The 23245-nt window shown below is 36.9% G+C and overlaps 1 protein-coding gene across 1 annotated transcript in view; it reads right to left on the bottom strand.

Moving 5' to 3' along the window:
* Positions 1-23245, bottom strand: part of MYO3B (myosin IIIB) — a 191736-nt gene that overhangs the window by 135558 nt on the left and 32933 nt on the right. The window contains exon 8 of the mRNA XM_072874911.1: positions 2459-2524. Within this exon, the coding sequence (XP_072731012.1) occupies positions 2459-2524 (66 nt within the window). The remainder of the gene's footprint in view (positions 1-2458; positions 2525-23245) is intronic.

Raw genomic sequence — 23245 nt, 5'->3', positions numbered from 1 at the left:
TCAGGCATGTTGTAAATCACTATAATACCTAAGGGAACACTTATAACAAAACCACCTCTTGAGACAGTGGCATTTCAAGGGATGAGAACGGGAGATGAAAAAAGCTACAATGACCAGGTTTAGCAATCTTGGCATAGATAAAATTATTGTGTAAACAGAACTGAAGTAAAAAGTATGCTTAGCCAAATCTGCATGCTCGTTTTTTGTCAGTACAAAGGTCTGGCCCACAACTTGAGCTAGATAAGCTTGTTACGCAAATGATGTTAGCCATCAGGAAGGAGGTAGATAATGAAATTATTTGAAAGCTAACCACTCATCACAAGGGTGACAGAAACATCATGCAAGGTCCTAACATATGGATAAAAGGCAGTATGGAATTTATACAATCACTGCTTTTAATTTATCATAACTAAGCTGTCACAAGGTGGGCATCACCAAATGCATAACTAACGCGTATAAATGAGCCAATTATCAGTAATGGCTAAAAGGTTTGCAGTTGTATGATCCAATGTTTCATTATTTAATTTTTGCTAGAAAATCCACTAATGTAAATCCAAGCCTCCAAAAAAATATCTTGTAACCTCTGCATCATAACAACTTTATTAACACATGCCCGAGAATGAAGCAATGTCACAGAGAATTCCATATCAGTGTTCTCTTAGAGGTAGCTATAAAACCAGCATATTTATTACAATTATTGCATTTCTCCCTGTTAAGAGACTGCATATAAGCATATTTCCTTACTTCACTGTGTGTATTACTGTAAAAATGAAAAGCAAGATTTGAGAACCTGCAGATGTTGCTGGTGGGAGGAAGTAATTAAGCAAAAGTAATTAAAAATCAATGTGACTAAAAATATACAATTTGAAGATATCAAAAACCCAAAGGACAAGATTAAAAACAAGCATAGCCATAAAGTACTAATGTCTGACTTCTACGAACAGTGCATGCTGAACTAAAGGACTGAAAAAATGTTAAGAAATGTTAAACTTAGTTTTTTGTATTGTTCTCAAGCTCAGCAGGGACTTCTAAAAAGGAAGATACCAGAAAGAAAAACCCATATAACAATCCTGAAGGTTAATGCACAATGTTTCTGAGAAAGGAATGTAATCTTATTTAGCAGGTGTTCTGACTCTCTAAAGCACAAGTGGAATATAACCCACCAGTGCTAGAGTCCCCCAGAATATAGGCTACAGTCCATAAATACCGTAAAAACAGTATTTCTCTGTAATAGAATGGAATTCACCAACCACCCAGTGACTTCTGTAATTAAACACTGATTCCGCCATAGATCACAATGTACACTGCTGTGTAAATAAGGACATGCATTATGGAGAAACAGAACTTGGGTCAATCTGCTCTAGAGGAATGTACTTCTACTACCTACACTGGAAGAGACTCTGAGTTACATTGCAGTAATGATAGTAATGGCCTTCCTCTCTAGGCCATCCATTACAGTGTACCTCACCCTCCTGCCTGATTAAAGATTAGCATAGTAAATAAGAATACCTTTCATGGATTATTAATAAAATTTGCATTAGTCTTTCTGTTTTTAACTTCTCCTAAAATGGGAAGATGCTACTACACAACTGACTGAAAAAGGTATCAGGTAGGGATATTGTACTCCTCCACAAGTAACTAGACACATCAAGGAACAGAACAGATTCAAAATGCAGATGTGCTTATTTTCAAACCTATCTTGAGAAACCAATACTGAGGAGCAGTGTTCAAAGTATTTGGTTATTTGAATAGTGTAAACTTCCCAAAGGTTTGATAATATTATTCCCCATGTTATACAGCTTAGGCTGTAATAGGTCACAATGAAATCCTAAAGAACCCTAAAAATCACTCATAAAAGTTGCTGTAAGATTTTTGAATATAATGCTAGCAACTACTAAATTGTGATTTCTTAGTTTCACTGTAAAAAGAAAAAAGTAAAGGAAAAGCATATTTTAGTTCAGTGGCAGCCGCATCCAGAAAGTTGGTACCATCTAGGTAACATATTACACTCTTGGTACCAACTCAACTACATATATTAGGTATACAACCTACTGAATATTAGTAAAGTGGAAAAAAGGAACTATTTTCTTTCTCGTCTTTCGAATTCTTATATTAAATTGACCAGCGGTCATTTTCACTAACCCCTTTTTCTCCTTGACACAAAATTTCACTGCAAAACCATCAAGGAAATCAGGTATATTTATAAAGCTGTCCCAGGTCCATCAAAGTCAAGAAACAAATCAACTAAGGAGTTCACAGAAGCTGTGAAGCAAATTACATGAGAAGATCAAACTGTGCTGTATAGCTTTCAAAAAGCAAAGCATGGTCTAGAGTCTATGAAAAAAACTCTGAAGTTAAAAACCTGCAAAAGCAACAACTCCATAAAACAAATTCTCTTTTCAGATTGACACATGTAGGCCTGCTGAACAAGCTGTTTTTAAAAGAAAATAAAACTCACTGTGAAATGAAATGGTTGAATCCTCTGCACCATTTTTCAGGATGTAGCAAAGTAGGAGGAGGATTTCTGAAAAAATACAAAGTTTGGGGGTTTAAAATGTTAATGTTTACTGGAATTATCTCACAGAGAGTCAACAAAGATGATACTGGTTCCACTAGGAAGAAAATTATGATCGAGAAAGTAATGCTCAAATTGTCTATGTGTCCCCTTCAGATGGCTGTTGGGTTTTTCTTGCTGCTGCTTATTCACTGACAGTTCTCCTCTTTTCATGTCCTTCTCCTTTTACGTCGATAGCTTTGTAGCTGGGAGTCAGTATAGCTCACAGCGCACTTCCCAACATTTCTCTTTCAATTCAGCTTGACTCAGGAAGGATCAGCTGAAACTGGAATATTAACCTAGCCATCACATCACTTTCGCCCTTTACCCCAGATCACTGACTCTGAACAAAACTTTTTAAAGTATGGATATCTTCATCATAAGAACTACCAAACTGTCAACAATCTATAGGATTTTCAGTCCAGATTTCAATCTGTATTCAGTTTGTATGGCACTGTAAACTCTAAAACTATTAAAAATAGATGTTATTTTTGAAGTGACACTTTGCAGACAGTATTTTTACATTACATAGTAAGATGGCCTTCCATAAGAATAATCTTTTAAACTCTGATGGGTTCGATGTTAGTTGGCATATAATTACTTTCCTTTCTGATTGTTACTGTTACAGTTAAATTCTATAAACATACAGAGCAAGGCCTGTAGGTCATAGTATGTGGACCAAATTTTAAGTGGCTCAAATTTAAGTGGACCAACCTATAGCAGGAAGTGTTCATGAATCACATATTATATTATCTTCCAGAGGTTTCTTCTGCAACTTAAGATTTGATAAGTACTGAAGTCTATTTAACTTTTTAAGATTAAACCTGTGTTTTATGAAACCTTAATTATTTGTCTTTTGCTGCATTTGAGGGCTCAATGCAAAGGGTCACATATTACTCAATTAGCAGGAAAAAAAAATCACAGTAAGATTTATTCTACAACAGAAACACTACTATTCTGGATTGTATAATGAATCACCTCATTTATGCTGGGGCCACATTCCACAGCACGACACTGCTTGGAAACATCTCACAAAACAAAAAGGCAAACAGCATAAACAACATAAATTAGTGCTGATCTGCTTAGTAGTCTTGAATTTTTCATGCATATTAATTCAAAGAGTAGTTCCATTTAACAATTACCCTCAAAAATCCAAACAAAATGGTTTAAAAAAAAATTACGATGTGGCTTTGTAATAGATGGACCATTTTTGTTCATCTGTATCTATTCAAAATAAATGCAGTCATCTAATTTCACTGCAGGCTGACATTTTCTGAGATGAATATGTTATTACTTTTCTCTTTTGTTACAGAAGACTCAGGGAACACAATTTTCTTCATGAGGTGAAGAAATCCAGAATGTTTGAGATGTGCATCACTTATCAAATTTATCATTAGGAAAAAAATATGATTGGTTATTTTCAATGACAATGACGTTTCAGGGTTGTCTTCCATTTACCAGGCTCATATGTTCATGCACATCACAGAATCTGATTTTTTACAAGCATAAAAATAAACCATCGAAAAGTATTTCTAGAGATGCTCCCACAAAAAAACACCTGTATCAAAGAAAGGTAAATTTTAAAAACCTCTTTCTCTATAATAAAAATGGTTATCAGTCCACACATCCCACATGCATGAACTCTGCAAACTGCTTTAAAGGACAGCCAGATGGGGTCAGTATATGTTTTCAATCTTTATTTTGCAGGAATGGTACTCTATCTGATAATTTGGATTCTGATAAGACCAACTTTTATTATACTGTGAAGTACAGTGTATTTCCTTTTAGAATGATGTCTACTATCTGTTTTCCTTTAGAATGATGCACTGTCTACTGAATATTTGCTGTGAAATTTTGAATTTCACTGCAAAATAGTTTGCTTTTTCAAAAGCTCAGTTACTATTAATGAAATACATAGTTTTGTCTTTTCTGTTCACACTGTTCTTAAAGTCTTTCCATGGTGGTAACAACAATGCTTACAAAAAGCATATGGTTTGGAGGCTCTATTAATAATCTCACAAGGAACTTTTTGAAAAAAGACACTAAGACACTTACATTAGTTGCAGATGTTATGATGGAAACAGGTGGGATTTCATCATGGAAGAAAGACCAGCAGAGCACGTCATTCAGGAAATACATTTAGTCATTTGCGGGTTAATGATTAATGGAGAAAGTCATGTTTTTAACCACACAGAACACGTTTTGTCCAACAAATTACTAAGCTATTAAGCTCTCACTGATGGCTACTCCCTTAGAGGTGGCTGAGCATACCATGTACCAAATCCACACAACCAAGGAATCTGTAACTCTACAGATGTTTTCTTGAGCTCGATACTTTTGTATTTGTTGATGGAAGATACTATGTTATTCTTAGTACCTTTGTAGTAAAAACATAGAACTAGTGGTCCTCTGTACTTAAGTCATTAAATCGATGCTCCAGGTACCCCATCTACAAAATTAAGCTGATAAACATGACCTTAATTCATTAGCATCTGTGAAGTACATTGGTTCCCCTTGATGAAAGACGTTACTTAACTACAATGGACAAAATCAGCTCACCCTTTTCTGGCATCTTGTCCATAAAGGATTTCCAGAAAGGGGCATAAGAGGGTCAGCTTCCTACCTTCGCTTTACCTAAGACACCACAAACTGTTTCATGGTGACAGCAGAAACACCATTGCTTCCATGGCACTTCCAGAGGCGGATTTCTGCAGTAAGGACTCAAACTCAAGTTCTAGGATAACACAAAAAGCCAGATATGCAAGGGTAACTCACTTTAAGCTTTTTTGTGAGCACACTAAGTGTTTTGCAGTTTGAAATTAATAATCCATTAAGATACCTGCAATTCATATCACATTAAAGAGAAAAGGTAAAACAACTGACATGCATTATCAGATGCTAAACCACAGAGAAGCAACACTTGCCTCACCACTTCAGCTCAAAGATCAACCTAGGGCCATTTGTGATTCCAGACTATATTAAATCCAACATAGGGAGTTCTATGGCTTTTGTACACTTGCATCAGCCAACATCACTGCATTTCACCAACATCTGGCTGTTTCTGCAGTACTTGGAACACATTCACAGAAAAACTAAAAAGCTACCTCTTGTTAACTTGCTGACATAACTTATTCTACTCTTTTCATATAAAATTAGAATGTTCTAATTTTATATGAAACCTTTCAATCGTCCTTGCCACATACATAAGCAAGCTGAAGGACAATATAGTCTTATTTTTTACTGTAAGTGATGGGAATTGTGAGAAGTAGATATGAATATCACTGCAAAAAGCGGGTATAATTGGGCTTGTCTTTTGAAAATGTCCTCTTTTTATACAAGATGAGTAATCAACCATTTATTTCCCAACTTTGTGTCTTTTTTCCTTTAGTTCTTTCTATAATTCATAATTAGTCACAGAACTACATGCTCTATTTCCTTAGGCAGATGCATTGCTCCTGTGAGGAGTTTTTCCACCCTTGTATTCAGTGCTTTCCATGGTCATACTGATACTGTTTTTCACTGAGAGTTTTGCTTCAGTGAGGACTGCAGGACTGAGCCTGTACAAGACACCCCATACAGGGGCACAATGTTCCTTAGAACGTGAAGACATTAGCAAGCTTATCAAGCAAGAACTGCTGCTGAATTCTGAATGATACACATACAGTTATGTGCTGGAAATATTTTAATCTGTCAAGCTTTATGTGTACCCTGTCATTCAGCCTGCCTCCAAAGTCACAGCTGGTAAAACAAAATCAGTCATTTTACCACAATAAGGCCAATGATGCAGCTCAGCAAGCACCATTTGTCCTTTATGTTAAGCTGTGAGCCTAATTACAGATCACAGATAATAGATATTTGTTGGCAACAAGAAAACAAATATTTTCATCTTAAAATACTTCTATGACAAATTTTGAAAAATTGAAAATGCATCTACTATTTTTAAAACTATTTCAGTAAACATAGCCATACCTTTTATAAACAGAAATCAAGACAGGGCCTCCAATGACCAAACTGCATCATCAGCCTACCACATTGTTTCTAATGAGAAATTAGCAGATGAACATCCAACACCTGTCACCATGAACAGGCTCTGGCAATCACAGCCCCGTACACACATGTTGTGAATTATTTTTCTAGCAGACTGAAGAGACAATAGTTCTGCTGACAGTTGCCTAGGTTTATACATAGACAGTTTTTACATGAAATTAAACCATTCATGCATATTTCAAAAAACTAAGTGAAACAGCCATAGAAAAAGCACAAAGTCAACCATGCATAATAATGAGATTTCCCTACAAAAGGTTACATAAAACAAATGGTTTCTATTAAAATACATGAATAATTGACATTAATTAATATCTGATAAATTCTCATACAAGTTTAAAGTCCTGCCACTCCAGAGCATCCCCATCTTGGGTGATCTTCCAAAAATAATGAGGCCATTCTCAACAAAGCTCAGACGATTTCCTAATGCACTTGGTTTGTGGCCCATTCAAATCAATAAGAGATTTCCACTGATCTGAATGAAAAATTCAGCTCCTAAACACTCTCCCATTCATCTGTCTCCTACTAAAGGCTACTCAAGTTTGACTGACTTCCAGTAATATATTTCACCAAAGTCCACTCAGCAGGAAGCAGGGTACTGTATTCAGCTCTGTAAGGTTAAGACAGAAACCGTAGAGTTTAGGTGCCTGCAGGAGTGGAAAATCAGCACAAAATCCTCTGTGTATATGGAGGCAGGCCTTTGAAGTTGTTTTTTAGGTCAGAGGAGAGCTGTCATCAATCTGAATGCTGCTGCATGAAGCCTCCATGGTTGGGAACCAGAGCAGCACATTGCCTCAAGAGACCAGAAGGTCAGAAAGAATACAGGATCTAAAACAAAACTGGAAGCAATGTCAGAAGCGTGGGATCTGGGCAAAACGGCTCCAGGTCTAAAGTAATTGTCTGCTCACTGAGTTGATCTAGGGGGCTCCAAAGGGAATTGAAAATCCTTTCCTCAAAACGCCTAGAATTGTGCGAGTCTTGACCATACTGGGCACCAATCTCCCTTAAGTCTTCTTAACCAGATCTATAAGCAAGGCACTCCCATGCCTATCCAGCCTACAATGCATGAACCATATGTTGAGACCATATGTACCAAATCACAGCATATGAGACAGCTGGGAAAGGCAGTAGCTCCTCACATAATCTTTAGCTTCTTAGGGCTCAGCACAGTTACATAAACATTTCCCAGGCAAGGGAACAAACTAATGCCAGATCATAGTACTCTAACTATACAATTAGGAGGCACCAGCAAAATTACCCTTATTCTGTGAGAATGAAGGGTACAGTACATCCTAGGAAAAGTCACTCTCCAGACACTTTCTCACTGGCAACCAATTCACTTCTAAATAATTTCTCCTTTTTCCCTTCCCCCTCTCTTTTCTCTGAAAGGACTGTTTTCCTTGTGTAAATATCTAGTTCAAAACTGTTAACATACAACTTCAACTTCTTCTCTTCTAGAATATCAAAGGCGTATATATATTCAAATAATATGTAAGTGCCTTAATTCTAACAAGGATATGCTGCTTTAAACCAAGATCAAAACCTACCGAGGGAAAAGAATTGGTTAAGAGGAAGCAGAATACAAGACATTACTGCCTCATTGCTGAAACAAAAAAATTCTTAAGTATTTTACTATCTTTTAATTACAGAGACAGAGTTATCTGATATTTCTCTCTTTACTGGAACGGATGCTCTTTATTTTCCATAGGCTGTACACAGTTACAGAAGTCTGGACTGAATCCAACAGCATATGATAAATTTATATTGAGTTGAAAGTTAAACAGACAAATATAACTAAGAGACTGTAGGATCCTAATTACTTGAAAGGGTCGAGGGTACCAATCCACTTTTCAAACTTTTTTGTAATACAGGGTCCTGATCTAGTAAAATACAAATTGGGTATCTGTTTTCACTCTTTCTCAGAGGAGAATGATAGCTATATGTCTTGTAACACATATATACACATTTGCCTCCTTTTGCTTGTGATTTTACGTGACTATTTATTTATTTTGCTGCCACTAAGTAGGTGACTTAGCAGATTAACAATGAGATATGGGCTCAGCTGCAAAACAAATGCAAATGCACAAATGAACAAAATATCAATCACCTCTTTAAAATAATTAAATCAAGATTTATTCACAAGTCTCTAGCTTAGAATATTTCATCAGCCAGCATAATAATGAGCAAAAGTAAACGGTAAAAAGTAGTCAGTTCCAGAATTATGCACAAATCTCCTTTTGATTTTCAAAATTCACTTTATGCATTGCCAAAAGAAAAGTGCTTCAGGAAGAATATAAAAAGGCTGTCAAAAGAAACCTTCTAAGAAACCTCCTTCACATGAACAATCCTGTGTTTCAAAATGGTATATATCTGATAAATTAAAAGGCACCTTTAAAGTAATGAGTATGGACAGAAATAACGTGCTAAGCACATTAAATTATTTTGAAGGTCAAATAATAACCTTCAGAAAATGTATTAAAACAAATCTCAATTATATAATTTTTTAGTTCATACAGACAGAAAGAAAATGAATGAAAAAGCATTGCAAAGTGTTCTGCATGGGAACATCTGGATTATCTTTGACTTTTTCCCTTGAATATTGCAATTCATGGGCCACTGGTTTCAGTCAGGTTTGGCAGCTGCAAGGTTTCATTAGCCTTTTTCAGGACTTGACAAGGCATCATTTATTTCTGTCATTTACTCTTCAGGTTCCAGTTTCTGTTTCTGGCTTCTCCGAGACAGAAACAAGTATTTTATTTCCGAAATATTTTTGGATGGAGGTGAAACCATACAGCTTTGCATTCCAGCGGTCAAGCTTCAAAACAAATATTTAGCATAACTGAATTATAATTATGCTTTGTCATCTCATTTATTCACAAAAGTTTCAGAGAGCTAAAGAGGCACTAGCAAATTAACAGCAATTGAAACAGCGGAAGTAATAGTAGAGATTTTTATTTATAACCAGTTCACATCTTTACTGCAATGTAGTATTTTGCTTTTCTATTAAAACCATTGCTCTGTGAATTTGCAAAGCAGGAGAATGTCAGTTGCCAAAGAAATAAAAATGGGACAGTAATACTTCCGTGCCCGACTGAAATACATATGGTGTTGTCTAGACACTACACTTCTGTAGCTGGAATATTAAAATACAGCAATTACACCACTTATTTGTAGAGTTGTATGGGAAAGTAAAATATCTGTTAAAATCTGAAAGTGAAAATCCCACAGATAAATTTCTAAGGGCAAGTCCTGAATTGTATGCGTTTCAAACTCCCACTGTACAGCAGCCAGTATAAGAGGCCTGAGTAGGCCACCTGCCTGAAGGCACTGCCCAGTGGAGCAGATCCACTCTTGGAAAGCTAAAAGTTGGCTCAATGAGAGGAAGACTTACAGGGATGCCACAAACTCTTTCTTTTAAGAAGTGGGGGAACATTGCCAAGGGAAGAACTAGACAATTTGGAGTCTGACACAGAACCGGTCCCACAGTTCTGTGCTCCTGCTGAGACCTGCCTCTGCTCAGGACACACACAGCAGAAAAGGCCCTGTCATACCATGGTCAGTCTGCCAACAGACTTCATATTGTCCTGGACACACAAGGCAACACAGGGTACATGGGATTTTCCAACTGGCTGAGACATGCTTTTTGGGGCCCCTTCCTTCCATCAAGAGTAAAATGTTTTCACTACGTTACTCCCATGAAAAGGAGGACTTACTTCACAGTATCACAGAAGAGGTTTTGCCACTTGTGCTGCTTCTTTACCTTCATTTCTTTGTCTAATTTAACTCTTATTTTCAAAGAGGAAGACACCTTCTTACCCTTCCATGGAAGGGTGCCTCTTCTTAGCTGAGGCTCTACAGAAATACAAATAAACCTAACAGTAACCCCATAAAAGAAGTTTATTACCATATGGTTGATATGGCTGGTACTGAACATGGAATTCAATCATTATGCTTGACAAAAGTAAGCACTTAAACTTTGCATTTTCAACAGGAAACAAGGATTACTCCTTATTTGTACTTATTTATGACTCAAACGTTACTTACTGTTTCCAATTTAGTCTGGTTCATAACATTGTAAGAACTGATATCATTCCGATAGCCCTACCAATCTGGTTCAGAAATGAATACTTATAGAGGGAATACATTAGTTAATGGTGGCATATTTCCAATGGACCATTATAAAAATTCTGAAGTAATAGACTGAATAAATGCTGAAGCATAAAGAAAAGTACAAGACATGTAAGAGTACCTTTTTTTAAAAAAGGAATTATCATTTAAAATAATATGCCTTCTGAGCACGAGGACTGTGTGTGGAATGAAATTTATTTGTCCCCTCTCCTATTCCATCCAATAAGCTTTATTTTAAAACACATGAATTTTTGTCTGCTTTTAAAAAAAAATTGTATGACTTAGGAATCCCTGTAGATTATAATTGGAGTGAATACTAATAAACACAGTATGATAAACATGAAGAATTTATTCATTACAAAAAAAGTCCCATGACAGCAATTCAAATAAACCCTCTCTTATGCAGAACTAAATGACAATAATATCAATAAGACCGTATCTCAATAAGCCTGTAATACACTAACTTAAAATTCATGCATCTCTCAAAACAACTGGGCAGGCTGTGGAAAATACCCTTGGAAAAATATTGACTCACATAAGCTAGGGAATCTGGGAGAGGATGAAGGTAGTTAAAATAAATTCAAGGCAAGAAACACTAATGGTGCAAGTAATGTGTAACAAAGCAATTAGTGATGCAACGAGAGACCAAAAAAACCCTACAAAGCTGAAATATTAAAACATCAAGAAACATGTGAAAATCAAGAGATATTATTTTTTTTTAAAATGCAAAATTTAACCAACACCTCATGTTGAATATTCTAGGGTAAGCTTTGCAAAGAAGCATCTCCTGGATAAGTTAACACATCCAGAGAAAAAGAAGAGTTGAAAGGAGCAATGGTAAATGACAGACATAGGACAAAGCAGTGTTCTGAATGTAGGAGGCAACATCTTGGCAAAAGGAAAGACAAGGCAATGCCAAGATTGGGAAAAACATCAAAGGAGTAACAAAGTGAGAAGAGCAAGTAAAAATGAGAGGCAAAAAGTAAAAATGAGAGACAAAAAGGAAGACGAAGACAAGCAAACCAAAATCCCCAAAGGCAAAAATAGCGTATTCTCTCAGAAAAAAAAACCAAAACCAAACCCACCCCCAGAAGCACCATTCACTAAACACTTAGAGAGGACCAAAGAGGACAGAAGTGAGAAAGCAAAAAGGTTAGCAGAAAGATAATTAAAATGTTTAAAGTAGGATAGTAATGAAACATGGAAGAAAGAAAAGAGCTGACATAAATCATTCTGTGTGAGTAAGAGCATTGACATTTGGCATGGGGGGATGAAACAAGAAAATAAGCAAGGATATAATCTAGGAAACTGAAATACAATACAGACCTTTAAAAAAAGGTATGTTTTGAAGACAGACTGTCTACCACAGAAGGCACACTACCATATAATAGTCTGCATATCTGGGAATGGGTAAAAACTGCAAAGTAGCTGGTGGTGGAGGAATGAACAGAAGGAATAAATTAGAATAAAGAAGCAGCTATGAGTAAAGCATGTTGTTAAAACAAAAAGCAAGACTTCAGGTGAAATCTGAGTGCCCTGAAAATTATTAGATTTTTGCCATTGGGAAAGGATTTCATCTTTTGTGGGCAATCAGAACCATGGCATAAACAATGTATAGAATGCAATGGCAGTAAGTGTTAAGGATACACAAATGTCTTTTAGCTGTCTTTTTCTATAGTAAATATTAACACACTGAATGAGAATCTGAATCATAGCACTATTTTACCTTTAAAACATTAGAAAACATCAGCTATTTATGTTCCAAATAAAGTAGGGTGGTATCAATAAGTAAGCACTCTATTTCCTCAACAAATCTGGGAAAAAATGCATTTGTGTCTTTTTGGAAAGACTGAAATTTTCTGGCACCTAACAACGATAAGACTACACAGTCATGTCTTCCCTGCTTTTTCTGGAGTGCAGAGTTCTGACACAGCTCTACTCAGATTCTCCCAACTGAATAGACCAAGAAGTTAAATTTTCCTCAAAGAGAGCTCTCACAAAGAGCATTTACTGTATGTATGAGTTGGGTGGGCACTATCTGCATCTATGGAGTATTTAAAAAGTCGTAATAGGTTCTGCAAGTCTTGAATATCCAATATGAGAAACAATGAAATTTAAAAAACAAAACCAAAACAAGAACCCAACCAAAACTTTAAAATAAACCAGCTGAGAAGTAAAATATATTTAAACCAATAAAAATACAGGGTATGATATGGAACACAATTCTTCCTTCCTTCCTGAATTTCCTCTCAGTAATTAATTATGAGGAACTAAGAGGTGATTACATATGTGTTGACATGACATGAGCATTCAATTTTAAATAACACATAGAATGGCTAAACATAGAAGAAAATTACACTTTCATCAAGTCCAATCTCTGTTTTTGTTCCAATGTAAGATGTTTTCTGTTCTTTTTGTTTCCCCAGACAGTTCAAGCAGATGCTGCCTGTAAAAGTCTGACACGTTTGCATGCTGGCAGCAGATCATGGATCATCAACTTGCCCAATAAAGCTATCTTATTGTAATTCAGAACATCCTTACCCAGCACTTGTATGTGAACAGTCTGATAGAAGGGAATCTGATACAATCTATACTGTGAATGAAGAAACCTAGAAGTTACATTTTGGCTAATTTAACCAAACTAAACTGCATAAAGTCAAATCACTTTAGTCAGCCAGGTAGAAAGATGAAAGCTGTTACTACTATTTTTTTTCATAATGTTCTCGGAGACTGTGGTGCTGGATGCCAAAGGACAGCAACTCTGAGAGAGGAGAAATGTTCCTTTCCCCTGCCCCCTCAAGCTACTGAAGCAAGGTTTGCACAGAAAAAAATGTAGTGCTCCCTTTCCAAAAGCACAAGAGTAGTATTTGATGTCTTGCCTGGGAGTTTTTCTTGGCCTCACAACAGTGGTGAAAACTTGCACCTCCTGGAGGAACTCTTGAGAGAAGATGCAACACAACTGTCATCTAAATGGCCTTTCATTATCATAAAATAAACCCACTGAATTCATTATTAACTCCCTGAATATTGTAGTTATAAAGATTTATAACCAATGTCTACTCCAATAAATATTTCTTTAAAATTTTTATGAGTTCTAACTTATGATTACACCTGTGATAGGAAAGAAATAAGACTAATTGTTAATAGTAAATGTGTAGATATGCTTAGTGCATTATTACTGCACTAATGATGAGTAATGATTAAATACACTGCCTAGAATTTTAACATTAATCAAACTGATAACTGTAACAAGCAAATCAATACTTTTCAAAGCACAGCTCCTTTTCACCAAATATATTTGCAAATAGTGTGATTACTTGTTATTGTATATTCTGGAAACAACTTCAGAGGGCAAAGCATATAGGCATTTGGTGACTTTTTATTACAAAAAGAAAACAGCAAATGCACATTTGTTACAATCCTAAGGATAATTACAATCTTGCTAGAATGTGACTAGTACCTAAAATGTTCGTCTTTCTTCTGCTTCTATCAGTCAGTGAATTAATTACTTTACAAATATGAACATCAATATTCTATTTCTGAGAAAGGCATCTGTTTTTCAATTACATCCCATGAAAGTCTCTGGTACTGTGAAATGTATGAGGTACCTTATTCTCTCTGCAATACCAAACTATGTGAAGGGATTATCTTTTTTAATGCAAAAATCTAATTTAATTTACTTGGCTCAATTCATTGTAAGTGATGTGGGCTACTGAACTCCAACATTAACCATAGGCTATAAAGTATGTTTTGGAAACCCACAGGGCTAATGGCTTGAAATGCAATTTCACTTCTTCAGGACTGCACTCCAAACAAGAACAGAATTTTATTATTTTCCTTCAAACATCAAGTTCTAACTTGTATCTATAAGGCACAAGTACGGCAAGTTGCCTGCACACCAACTGCCCTGCAAAATCATAAGCTGAATGTGCAATAACTCAACAGAGCACAAGTATGTATTTTGTGTGTGCAGCAACCTATGGGTAAAGATGTATGCAAAAAAAAAAAAAAAGGAAGTGTTTGACAAAGTAGGCATCACAGGTAAAATACGCAAGTTTTAGGAACAGAAATTTATACATGCATTTCTAAGTGGCCAACTGATGTGGCTTGAACTTGAGATAGTGTTCCAGACTTAAACAAAAGTGCCAACTTTTTTGCAGCCGCCCCTTTTACCTCCATGACCGACGGACAAGCATTATCATTATTTCATAGTAAAATACCTCTCTCTAAAATTGAGTCACACACAGATGAGAGGCTGTGTGGTCTGAACATCCTCCCTGTCAGCATTATGGCTCCAACCCCACATAATTTTCCCGTCACAGAGCAATTATGAAGGGGACTACAGGTTTTTCCACTATGCAACAAGGCTTTAATTCAAATGTTACCTTCCCCAAGACCACTGCAGAAAAAAAAACCCTCTCTGGATTAAGCATGAAGATTGATATCATGCTAGGCTATTCCTGACTGGCACAACCACAAGGTGAGGTAGGCTGACTAAGGATGTTTCATAGCCAGGAAGTCTAAGGGAATCACTCATCCAGTGTAATCCTCAGGCAGCACTGACTGCAAGTCTCTTGTGAACCTAGACTTTAATGCAACGCTTCCCTCAAGGAAGTTAGATGTGGGAACATCATGTCTCCTCAACTGTGGGTGAGTCCCATCCCCAAAAAGAACGTCGTGCAATTTGCAGCCTCTATGTGCAGTTGCAATACTTGGTATTTGGGGCCAGCAAAAGGAATTCAATGAGGAATTCAACTTTCCTTCTTTCCAGTATTCAGAGAATTTAACACAGTAACTAAGGCTTCATTTGCCTGCAGCTGTTTCAGAGAGAGAAAGGTAAAAGAAAAAAAAAACCAAACAAACCGTGAGTTTACACAATTTAAATTCCGAAGGACCATTTTAAAAGGGAAGCAGAAAGCAATTTTAACAGACCCTAAATAGTCTCCTTCATGCATGCTCACTTAACACCGAACCAAGACATTCTTAAAATTTCAAGCAGGGAAACCTGCTCTGGTTACCTTGGTGATAAACTAAAGACAAAAATTGCACATAATTGTTGCTGATGTCACTGCTCCCAATTGTTTCCAAGGTTACAGAGTACCTCAAATAATTGTGATGTTTCATTTCTAGACTGTTTTGGAAGCCCATTTTCTGTTCTCAGTAAATTGTTTAGTGCTGCAGATAATCTATCTAAACCTTATCTAATAAGGCATCAGCAGCCTCTCAGCAACCTCTGGTAATGATGTAGATTCATATGTTGAAAATGTAGCTACCTAGTTCTTTACTGAGCAATTTGACTCCTAGATTATCTCAATTATTTTTATCCTAAGAATCTATTTCCATAACAAAGTATATTAATCAATCATATAAAAATATCTGAACACTAAATGTCTTACTGCGAAGCAATATTACATGTGAATTATCTACCTGGAAGGAAGCTGCTCTCTTGCCTGAATGGTGGAAAATTGGCTGTTAACTATTTATAACTGACTGATTTTCCCACCATCTTCAAACTCATTTTAAATGCAGAGCACAAGTATTTTGCTGCACTAAAAAAATTCAGCCATGCTACATCTTCTCCATTGCAACCTCCAGTTTACTGTGCACCGTAGCATGAATCTCCTTAAAAATCAGTAACTGCTTTATGCAAGGATTACTCTGCTACCCTCACAGTATTACTGCTTCAGGACAACTACAGACAATGCAATTAACTACTGTAGTTCTGTCAAGAAACAGGGAGCAGTTTTGAAAACATACTAAAAACAATGTATTTTACAATTTTTACAATCTACAATAATAAAAGCAAGACTTTGTAGCTCAGCTCTATCTCCTAAATCTAACTAAGCCACATTTCAAATCCTCACTTCTGAAGGAGACAACAGTTAGTAGATGCCCATCTACCACCTCTCCTCCTGCTGGATGTGCCTTTCATCACTTGACTGCTCTCAGACTTCAGGGCTTGACCTTGTCAGTATGAAATTTTCCACTAGAGCAAAACCAAATGGCACTTACTGTATCTTAGCAGTCTGTTATTACTTATGCAATGGATTTTGAAAAGTAATAATTTACTTTAGAAGCTGGTTGACTAAAACAGTTTATGTGCATTTAATGCATGAAATGAACTATATATGGAGTCACTAGAAACATCTGTCAGGCATCTCAGCTTCTACCTAGAGTTCAGAGAGGGTTAGAGTGCAGCGTAGAGAATAAAACAGAATATCAGAGGTGATCCTTTTTTGTTTGCTCAGAAAGTGGCTGAGAGCTGAGCATGTTTATTTTCATGATTATTCACCTGAGTTTCTCAATGAATTCATTTCAGCTGCATACATTTTAGCTATTCTGTGTGTAATTCCCATGAATGTTCTAGCAACAAATATACCAGCAGGAATGTTTGCTGAAACAGTCTGTTTTAAATAAGCACCGAAGAATATACACATAAAACAATACCCTTCTATTTGTAATTGCATGTATTCACGAGAAAGTGAGTTGGAGGAGAGACTCTTAACGAATCGAAAACCAGCAACATACTATGCAGGCAAAGTCTTCCCTAACAGCTGAAATAGTAAATGCTTACAACAGACTATTCAACAACAAGCCACAGAGTATGAATTACTTGCTGAAATTAGGCTATTAATACATCTGAACAAAGAATGCATCCGCAAAATCAAATTCTATCTGTACACAACTTACGAAAAGGAATAGAACGACAAAATCAATGGGAAACAGTTATGAGGTTGGATATAAGTTATGTGATAACTGAATAGCTAAGGAAAGAGAGGAGGGAAATTGCACCAAGATGATTTAATTTTAGGGCTGATTCTCTGCTGTCCTATGCAGTATATAAAAATATTTATAATATTTTACCACTTTCTCAAATATATTAAAATGTCATAAGGTAATAGGGAACAGACCCCATTTTGCTATGATACGGCTGCTACTTGCATACACTTCAATTTTTAGATCTACTGCCAGACTTAAAAGACTAGTTATCCATACATATTTGGTACGGTCTTAGACACAAACAGCTCTCTTCTTGTTAGACACAGATGATGTAATGAAGGTAACACTGCTACCAGCCACTCATTACTCAGTTCAACCCTGGCACAAATCTATTTAAGTCTGATATTCAAACTCTAGGATGCATTTGATTTTTAGCAGTTCATATACGTGTTAGAAATGAATTAGTAATGATTAACTCCTATACACCTTTATAAGGGCAGAGACCCTGCCCCAGGGTGTTCTGGCACTGTTGCAAACTGTGAGACAATGTGATAGTAACAACATTAAAATATCTTGTCCTCATAGCACAAAACTCTTTCCCTGTAGAATTATTACATGCTTTGCCAGATTATACAAACAAAATGCCAGGACATTTATCCATCACTAGCGGTGTACCCCAGGGGTCAAAATGGTCAACATCTTAATTAATAACCTGGATGATGGGGCAGAGTTCACCCTCAGCAAGTTTGCTCATGTTCCAACCTGTGAGGAGTGGCTGGTACACCACAGGGTTGTGCTGCCATCCAGAGGGATGGAACCTCAACAGGCTGGAGAAATGGGCCGACAGGAACCTCATGAAGTTCAGCAAAGGGAAGTGCAAAGTCCTGCACCAGTATATGCTGGGGGCTGCCCAGCTGGAAAGCAGCTTTGCACAAAAGGACCTGGGGGTTCTGGTGGACACCAAGCTGAACATGAGCCAGCAATGTGCCCTTGCGGCAAAGGCGGCTAATGGTATCCTGGGGCTGCAATAGGAGAGGTGTTGCTAGCAGATTGAGGAAGGTGATCCTTCCCCTCTACTCAGCACTGGTGAGGCCACACCTGGAGTACTGTGTCCAGTTCTGGGCTTCCCAGTACCGGAGAGATACAAAGCTACAGGAGAGAGTGCGGCAAATGGTCACAGATTGATTAAGGGACTGGAGCACCTCTCACATGAGGAAAGGCTGAGACAGGTGGGACTGTTTAGCATAGAGAATAGAAAGCTCAGGACAGATATTATCGATATATATAAATATATGAAGGGAGAGTGGAAAGAAGACTGAGCCAGGCTCTTTTCAGTGGTGCCCAGGGACAGAACCAGAGGCAATGAGCATGAACTGAAACACAGGAGGTTCCATCTCAACATCAGGAAACTTTTTCACTGTGAGGGTGACTGAGGGCTGGCACAGGTTGCCCCAGAGAGGTTGTGGAGTCTCCATCCTTGGAGATACTCAAAAGCTATATGGACATGGTCCTGGGCAGCCTGCTACAGGTGACCCAGGTTGAGCAGAAGGGTTGGACAAGATGACCTCCAGAAGTCCCTTCCATTCATTGGGCCATTCTGTGGAAGAAGGTATAGCCAAGCACACACACTTACTGACATTTTCAAAAACACATCCATGGTTCACTTTCTGTGAAATCAGTGAAAATCAGTGATCCTGAACTCTTTGGAAAAATCAAACACAGAATGGAGATTAAAAGAATTTTAACAGAAATGAAACACAGAAGTGCTTCTCGGAAATTCCACTAGCTACCTAACAACATATTTAGGGACCTAAGTAATTTTGAAAAGCTAGTCAAATATGACTTGTTCAAGATTATATGAGGAGTCTGTAACCTGCTGAAGAACTAGTAGTGGTCTTCCCAATCGTCAGTCACAGATCTGTATTCTTTTCCACCTACAGAGGGACTCTATCCTTGAATTGCTTTCCTACTTATATACCAGCCAAGGGGAATCCTGAGGACTCTGTATTTCTGCTCATTAGATATTTCCACAGTACTCTTAGATGCAACATGTCACATTACATTTTTAGTATTTGGGATTTTCTATAAAAATGCAATCACAAAGTAATGAAAGTCCAATGTATCAGACAAAAAAATAACGTGTAAAAGTCAAATTATTCCCCAGACAAGTATACATAGCTTTTACGGATATCATGACGCCCTACCTATATAACCATAGGCAGAATCTGGTCTTTTAAAGTAGTTTAGTCACATTGCTGTAACTGCATTTCACATTCCTATTAAGAAATAAACAATACTGTGCTCTGAAACTTGTATACCTACTGTCAAATTATTCATCATAAGACTATATTAAGCATGTTCCTTAAATTACTTTAAACACTTCATTTTAAATAACTACAATTCTATTTATTCTTTTGGCTTTTGTTTCACAAAAGCAATCAACTCTAAGCTTTACTGCCCTACAACACATACTTGTATTTCTTTACTGTTCCAAGCAACAGCAGTAAAAGTGTATGCTACATGATGTATCAGTATCATGTCAGTAGCAAAGCAGATGGCAAAATTACAAAAAAGTTGGTAAAGCCAGCTGGGTAAAGCCAATATCAAAGGCTATGTTAAAAAATGTTAATATTTAAATGTTACCTACAAAAAATAATGTCCTCACAACAGTTCTTACCTGTTCAGATGGATGAAACTACCTGTAGTACACCAGGTGCTCCACACTGTATACAACAAAGCAAAGTGAAGGTGCAAATACTTTGGCTCCCCTACCTCATGTGACTGGCCCACAGTCACACTATTTATTGAAGTGAAACAAGTCTATTCTCTCTCTTGACATGATCATCCCTTAAAAATGACAATAACTGAGTACTCGTAAAGAACTTCTTCAGAGATCATTACCAACACTAAAGATGAAGTGTATGTTTGCACAGAAAGTACAAAGATAATTATACTGCCTACCTGCAAACTACCAGGAAGCTGAAGTTGTGATGGGGTACGAGGTGTAGACACCAGGTTTGGTTCTGCTAGAGCCAGGTCAGTTCCTGAAGCAGTCAAGCATCACTAAATTCAAACTAATAAGCACTCCCAAGAGCTTTAGGTCTCAACACAGTACAACACAAATGAAGAACTACACTATTCAATGAGTACTCACAAGCTCAACTCCATCCCACTCCTGGCTATTTAACATGAATTAATGAAGCATAATCATTTTAAATGAAATTTCATTTAATTCTCACAGTTTTTGTGAGTTAGAAAATTAAATAACCATTTCTTATCACCAATCAGTTTTAAAACAGGTGCCTCCTACTGCTTTCAGAAGAGCAACACTTGACTGATACAGACATGAGAGGAGAATTTGGTTCAGTTTCTGTCAGCTGTCAGTGTAACCTAGAAAATTGCTCTTAATTTACCACCTCCCTGTAAAGAGGATTGTAAAGAGACAGATCCTGAAACACAGGATCTTTGCAGCATGATCTGAAATCCTCACTTTACACTGGTATATATACCCACCCTTTCCAGACTACAGTGTACAATCTTTACCTCCTCTTTGCCACACTACTTTTCATAGCCATTACTTTTATTTTTAAAATTTCAAATCACTGCTACCTTAAGAGATAGTACTGATATGATGTAACATTTCCCACAAGACAACATTGTTTGAAGAATTTATGGACCAATTTTACCTTAAAAAGCTTAGCTGTAATTGTATTTGAGAATCTTTTACTTTGTAATATTTTGCCAAAACAGACACACCTAAGCAGTGGCAGCAGATGGAAGAGGTTAAAAGTATCAACTCCCAAATTACCAACTTTACTAGGCCACCTTCCCTTCATAATTTAGACCCTTACATTGGAGACTTGAAAATATATTCTAGACAGATGACATGTTAACAGAATCATTTCATGGTTCAGTGTCTTCGCAGTATGATTTATCTCTATCTCTAGGCACTGGAGGTCCCTTTTCAGGAGATTTATGAGTTAGATCCAAGAATTCATTTTGATGAGGGAGAACGTGTGCATCATTGCAAAACAGAGCATTAGCATTTGCTCTAAGATAATGCTTCCTTCTCATTAGCAGTTTTAAGAATAAGTCTCATGCATGTGGTATCGCAACTGTTTCCAAGATACTGCACATTCATACAATAAAATGTTCATGAATGAAAGAGGTTTTTAAAATTTGCATTAGTCCATGAACTTGTATCCCCTTCTCTTCCAAATCTACATAATACATACAGAAATAAGGTCCAGAAGGCTAGTATCTAATGAAACATCTGACTTAAAATTTAACTGGCATTTTCTTCTTCATTCCACTTTTGCTAACAGATATTTGCTGCAGACACTACATTTTCTGTAGGACAAGAAAAGTGGTTAACCACTGGAAGATGCTTAAGCATCTGGCCCACAGCTGAGGCCATATTATCAAAAGTACGAAGTTAATACTTACACACCTTAAAAAATACAGTGTTTTCAAAAGTGCTCAGCATCCAGCATCTCCTGCTGTGAAACACTAGTGAGGTCTTCAGGGGAGTGCAGCACAGTGGGATCACCTATTTTTCATGCCTGTCTTGAGACACTTGGTGAATTCTAAGGGTTGACCTGCCCTCTAGAAATCAGCTATTTTGTTGAGATAAATTCAATCTCTAATCATATTTTATGTTGCTCAACTCAATGAAAGGAAACCTTTTTACTGTTCTTGTCAAACAGAGACTTCTGGTAGCTGCAAGACAGAATTCTAGATGTGAGAAACAGTGTAAGTGTGTCTGATTCAGGACAAGGATCAACAATGTCAGATCACCAGTGCACATGTCACCCACTTCACACTGCAGTTTGTAGTTACAGTTTAAAACATACTAAAAATGGAGGACAGGGAGCAAGACATCTGTGTGCAGTCTTTCAACTAATGCTATTTATCTAACAGAAGCATTTATGGGCCTTTCACTAGAATCTTCATATTAAAATCCTTATCCTGAACAAGTTGGGGTAGAGAACTGCAAATAAGAAAGGATAAGTCATGTTCTTTATTTAGAAAGGCACAGTGCTCAGACAAGACAGTTGCTGCTCACGTGGAGGCCTTGAGTTGGCCTAGTAAAGTTGGTAATTTGGGAGGAGACAAAGAGAGAGACAGAGACACATAACTGAGGCCTTGTTATCTACAATGTTCTGTTAAGAACTATCTTCAAACAAAACACTTTCAGCAGACAGGATCCTGATCAGAGACAAAAGTATTTGAATTTTTTTCCAGCAATGATGAAAGGACAGAGATGTGAAAACTATAAAATAAAAACAGTTACAAAAATACAGAGCTAGGAACCTCAGAGCACTAATGGAGAATGCAAAAATCAAACATCTTAGTGCCATCAGAACTTTCCATATTATGAACTTCTGCCTTATGGACCAGCCTCCAGTCTTATTTGACAGCTCACAGGGCTATCGCTACAAGTTCTGTCATTTCTATTTAAATACACAGAGAAGTATGACTGGGAAAATCCTAATTTCAACAGTCTTCCAATGAGATATATACCTAGGATGGGACAGAGAGAATGTTCATAGCAACTGGAATGTTTTATTGTGAAATATGTTGTATTCCGTTAATGTCCTCCAAAGAGGGGAATGTAAAATATTTCAAATAGAAATTATGAAGATAGATTTGGATTTAAATGGGTATAAGGGGCCTCCTCTTCCAGCAACACCATATGACCCAAACATCTTGGGGTCCTATGATGTATCCACAGACATGTTCCTTTGCAGACCTCTGAGCTATTCAACCTAGAGCTTAGTCCATCCCTGGTTCAAGTTA

This window comes from Ciconia boyciana, chromosome 10, assembly GCF_034638445.1.
Source record: "Ciconia boyciana chromosome 10, ASM3463844v1, whole genome shotgun sequence".
NCBI lineage: Eukaryota > Metazoa > Chordata > Aves > Ciconiiformes > Ciconiidae > Ciconia > Ciconia boyciana.
This window is presented reverse-complemented; position numbering and strand designations above follow the sequence as displayed.